At 45.8% G+C, this 4779-nt stretch overlaps 1 protein-coding gene across 1 annotated transcript; it reads left to right on the top strand.

Annotated features, from left to right (window-relative positions):
* LOC306914804 (neurogenic differentiation factor 2-like) lies at window positions 1–1213 on the top strand (the record flags this gene model as incomplete). Its single annotated transcript, XM_079492005.1, has 1 exon — window positions 1–1213. One exon carries the CDS (start codon window positions 1–3, stop codon window positions 1132–1134), a length of 1134 nt encoding a protein of 377 aa, XP_079348131.1. The 3' UTR covers window positions 1135–1213.
* Between the last annotated feature and the right edge of the window lie 3566 nt (window positions 1214–4779).

The raw sequence follows: 4779 nt of genomic DNA, 5'->3' as shown, positions 1-4779 counted from the left end.
ATGTTGAGCCGGTTGTTCAGCGAGGTGCTGCCGGACGTCCAGCGGCTCGCGGCGGGCTGGGTGGACGAAAGCGAGGGCGAGGACTCCAAGGCCGCCAAGGAGGACGAGCCCGGCGGCGGCTGTCACCTGGGAGACGACGAGCTGGACGACACGGAGACGCGCGGCACGAGCAGCCGCGCCGAGTCCGAGATGGGCATGGACGACGACGACGACGAGGAGGACGCCGATGAGCTGGAGGAAGAGGAGGAGGAGGAGGGCTGTGACGGCGACGGCGGCCAAGACAAGCCGAAGAAGCGCGGGCCGAAGAAGCGGCAGATGACCGCGGCGCGCATGGAGCGCTCCAAGGTGCGCCGGCAGAAGGCCAACGCCCGGGAGCGCACGCGCATGCACGACCTGAACTCCGCGCTGGACAACCTGCGCAAGGTCGTGCCGTGCTACTCCAAGACCCAGAAGCTGTCCAAGATCGAGACCCTGCGGCTCGCCAAGAACTACATCTGGGCGCTCGGGGAGATTTTGCGCAACGGGAAGCGTCCGGACGTGGTGTCGTACGTGCAGACGCTGTGCAAAGGCCTGTCTCAGCCCACCACCAACCTGGTGGCCGGCTGCCTGCAGCTCAACACCAGGAACTTCCTGACGGAGCAGCAGTGCGCGGACGGCGCGCGCTTCCACATGCCCAGCTCCCCGTTCTCCGTGCACCCGTACGGCTACCAGTGCTCGCGCCTCGCCTCGCCGCACTACCCGCCGGGCTCCGGCTCCGCGGCGGCGCTCAGCCTGCGGAACCACTCGTCCTACGGCGCCGGCTACGAGGCGGTGTACGGCCCGGCGGGTGGAGCGTCGCCCGAATACAACAGCCCCGACTACGAGGGCCAGCACAGCCCGCCGCCCGGCTGCATGAACGGCGGCCTGAGGCAGCAGGAGTCCCCGGAGACGGACAGGAACTACCATTACTCTATGCACTACTCCGGACTAAGCACCTCGCGGCCCCCGGCGGCCCACGGCCTGCCCTTTGGCCCCTCGGGGGCCCGCGGCGGCGGCGCGCACTCTGAAAACATTCCGCCGTTTCACGACGTGCACTTGCAGCACCACGAACGGGCGCCCGCGTATGACGAACTGAACGCCTTTTTCCACACTTGAACCCACCACGCATCATCAAACGCGGGTCAAATATAATGCAGTGGTTCTCAAACTTCTTTCCATGTCAAGGACCCCCCCCCCATATGTAGACCTATATTTGATCGCGGACCCCCATACAAGATTTGTGTTTTGATTATTATTATTTTTAATATTAAAATCTTTTCACATTTACTTTTTTTAAAAATAGATCTACAAGCTCACAACGCGCATGTGACATATTGTGGGCTTGCAGATCAACTATTTTCAAATAGCCAATGGTTAAAGTTTTCAAACTGATTTGACGCTACATTAATTTTGCACCCTTTCCCCAAGGACCCCTGGGGGTCTCAACTTAACCCCATGCACTTTGAGAACCAATGAAATAACGGACCCTATATGACAATACTGAATACTGTTAATATTCACCTGTTGATCAGGATATGGAAGGGTTTTTAGGCTGAGCTGAAGAGCTGATCCCTCTGTATTATTGATGTCATCCTAATAGCCCATACGTTTTCTCAAGACGTGTCCTGATCTACTTATTTACAACCATCATGTCCCCCTGTATGCAGAATGTGTGCAATTGACGGTGTATAGGCATACATGGAAGTTAACATGTTATGAAACAAACGACAAAAATAAAAACTTTATAATTGTCTGATATTGGATCAGGGTGATATGCTGTATAGAGGAAATCATCTGTTGAATTTAAGGCATTAGTCTATAGCTTACTATATACGGCGTTCATTCACTGTATTGCTAATAGGATTGTCGCTTAAAAAAACTCAGCGCGCAAATAGCCTAATTCACGTCATTATGAGCTTTAATGAAAACATTAGCAATCCATCTATGAGGGCCGCAGCAACATGCACATGCATGGGCTCAATTTAATCCCCGATTAAGGCCGCCTGTAGCAATTTAAATTAATATTTTGTAGGCATACAGCTCTCAAACGCGAACCTATGGGCTATATCTTGGCTACATTTATTTTATTACACTTATTACACTTATTTTCGCCCTAAAAACTATTGAAATGAAAAGGGACTGGATGAACAACAAACGAGTATAACTACTTTGTTAACATTAGCTGAGGAAAGTGTATAGTATAGGCCGTATTAGGCAATTTAGCCCATAGCAGGCCATGCTGTGTGGCTATAAGAGAAAACACATCTGGCCCAGGAGAACAGACCAGCATTATTTATGAATGACATACAAAAGACATTGCTCACTGAAACATTAAATGGAATACACTGACTGAGTCAAACTACAGGTTGCAGCTGGTCTGTTGATGTGCCTTAATCTACATAAATGAACAATGATTATATGACCAGAAGAAATCTGAAATAGGGAGAAGACTGTTTAAATTGAATTAAAAAAATATATATAGGCTATACATGTGAAAAATCGTTAGAAATAATTCGTCCCGTATAGCCTATACGCACTATAATTGCGATGTATAGGCATACGTTATTAAAAGAACAAAGGCCTATTCGAAATGCTATCAGTGAAGGTGAAAGTTATATGTCTATTAAATCCACATACGTAAAATACAGCGATGACAAAATGACCAAAGTCCATGAAGGATATCTTTTGAATGTTGAATTGTCACAATGTCGTGCAGGAGTCCGAGTGAGCAAGCTTTTTATATGACCTTCACTGTGGCCTCCCGTGTTCTATAGGCCTGTAGTGCAGTCTACAACCTGTTATGCAGCTCGAACCCTTTCAGCTTAGCTTATAGACAGCGATTTGGTTGAAATTAATACCAATAGATCTACAAAACTATACAATGATGCACATCAAAAAATGATATACAAACAAAATAAGCGAAAGCAGGAATATATTCGGTGTATTTAGTGGAGATGACCATGCATGCAACTGCAAGGGTTTGCAATATAGGTGTTGCCTAACGAAACTTTCACTATGACGGCTTTTATTAGTCAAAATGTATTATTTCAACCTGCGTTTAGCCTGCACACTCGTTGATTGAGCAATTTAATTTAGGATCCATTGTTCAATTAAATTATTTAATTCTAGGAAACGGAAGAATTCAATCATGATAGCCTGTGCACTTCATAACACCTGCAGCAGTGCTGTGGTTTAAGTTTTCACAAATCTTTCAGAATATCTAATTCCCAAAACAAATGGGAGACCTTTTACCGTCTGAATTGTCACACCATATGGCACACTCTTTTTTTTACTCTGTCTGCATCTCTGGTAGAAATAAGAGAGAAAGACGGAATATTCCACTTGCTTAAGGCTAGATGCATCAGCTGTCCGAAACGAAATATGTACCCTCTATTCTGACCAAATGATAGCCTATAATCATCCTTCTGAAAACGTAGGCCAAATTTCGAATTATTCAAGTCAAACAATGTCTGATTTTAATCAGGTCAAAGACATTGCATTTCCAAATGTTTTGCATTGTGTTTATAGCTAAAATTAAGTGTAATGGGATTTTTTTTAAATATAACAATATTAATAATACATTTATTATTATTATTATTATAGGTCACTTCCTGACCGCTTGTGTTTATTTGGGCTAATTTACTGTACTGGGGTAGTCCCCAAATCAATAGTGGAGAGAGGCAGCAGACAGCGATGTTGGACCGGTGCCCTGGGTCCCAGATGCTGCTTTTGGGGAAATCAGAACCGGGCATCACGGGGTGGAAGCCGGTCCATCGAACACAAATATCTAGGCACAAATTAGACATAACTAATGAAGCCAACAATGTCCCAGACTAAAGCATTAATACTGTGAAATGGTTCTTTTAGTGAAAAGCCTATACGCTTTTTTTGTTTTGTTTCATTAGTTTTCATTTTGTGAATTGAAGGACGAGGTGGGCAGATGCCACGGGGCAGGTGAGTCAGTGTCACGCTGAGTTGGATGGCATCTCTCTCTCTCTCTCTCTCTCTCTCGGACATTCCCAATCCCAAAACGAATTATTGATTACCTTATTGGCTGCTACTAAAAAAACAGCTGATGTAGCCTAATGTAGCCTAGCCTCCAGGCCAGATATAGTTGAGATTAGACCCTGTTTTGAGAAACACAGAATGGGCCTAAACATTTTAGGCTACCGGCGTGGCACGACATAACATAACATTACAACAGTTTAGAAACTTAAACATTTTTACTGGCAATAATGTGCCTTTTGACACACACACACACACACACACACACACACACACACACACACACACACACACACACACACACACACACACACACACACACACACACACACACACACACACACACACACACACACACACACACACACACACACACCGAGTGAGAACTGCAGGTTCTCAGAATTCCAATCTGCCCAGCTCTGCACCACCCAGGCTTTAATACACTGAATCAAATTATGATTAAAAAAAACACTCATGTATTTTTTTATGTAGCCTATACATACACCCATAGGCTAGATACAGTAAACATTAAACAACAAACAATGTTCGCACCTTAAGGCGTTTTAGCATGTGTAGAAAAACAGAAGCACTCTAGCCTGCATCCTGCATGCTCTTCGATATTAGTCTCTCGGCGCTGTTTTTCCTTTGTTTTGCCAATGGGTTCTCAGATTGCTTCGATATAGCCTGGCAGGTGAAGGGCATTGGAGTTGGACATGCACATTCAGGAATGACCTCTCTCTCCAAAATAGGCCACAT

The sequence above is a fragment of the Electrona antarctica genome (assembly GCF_951216825.1).
Source record: "Electrona antarctica genome assembly, chromosome: 22".
NCBI lineage: Eukaryota > Metazoa > Chordata > Actinopteri > Myctophiformes > Myctophidae > Electrona > Electrona antarctica.
This window is presented reverse-complemented; position numbering and strand designations above follow the sequence as displayed.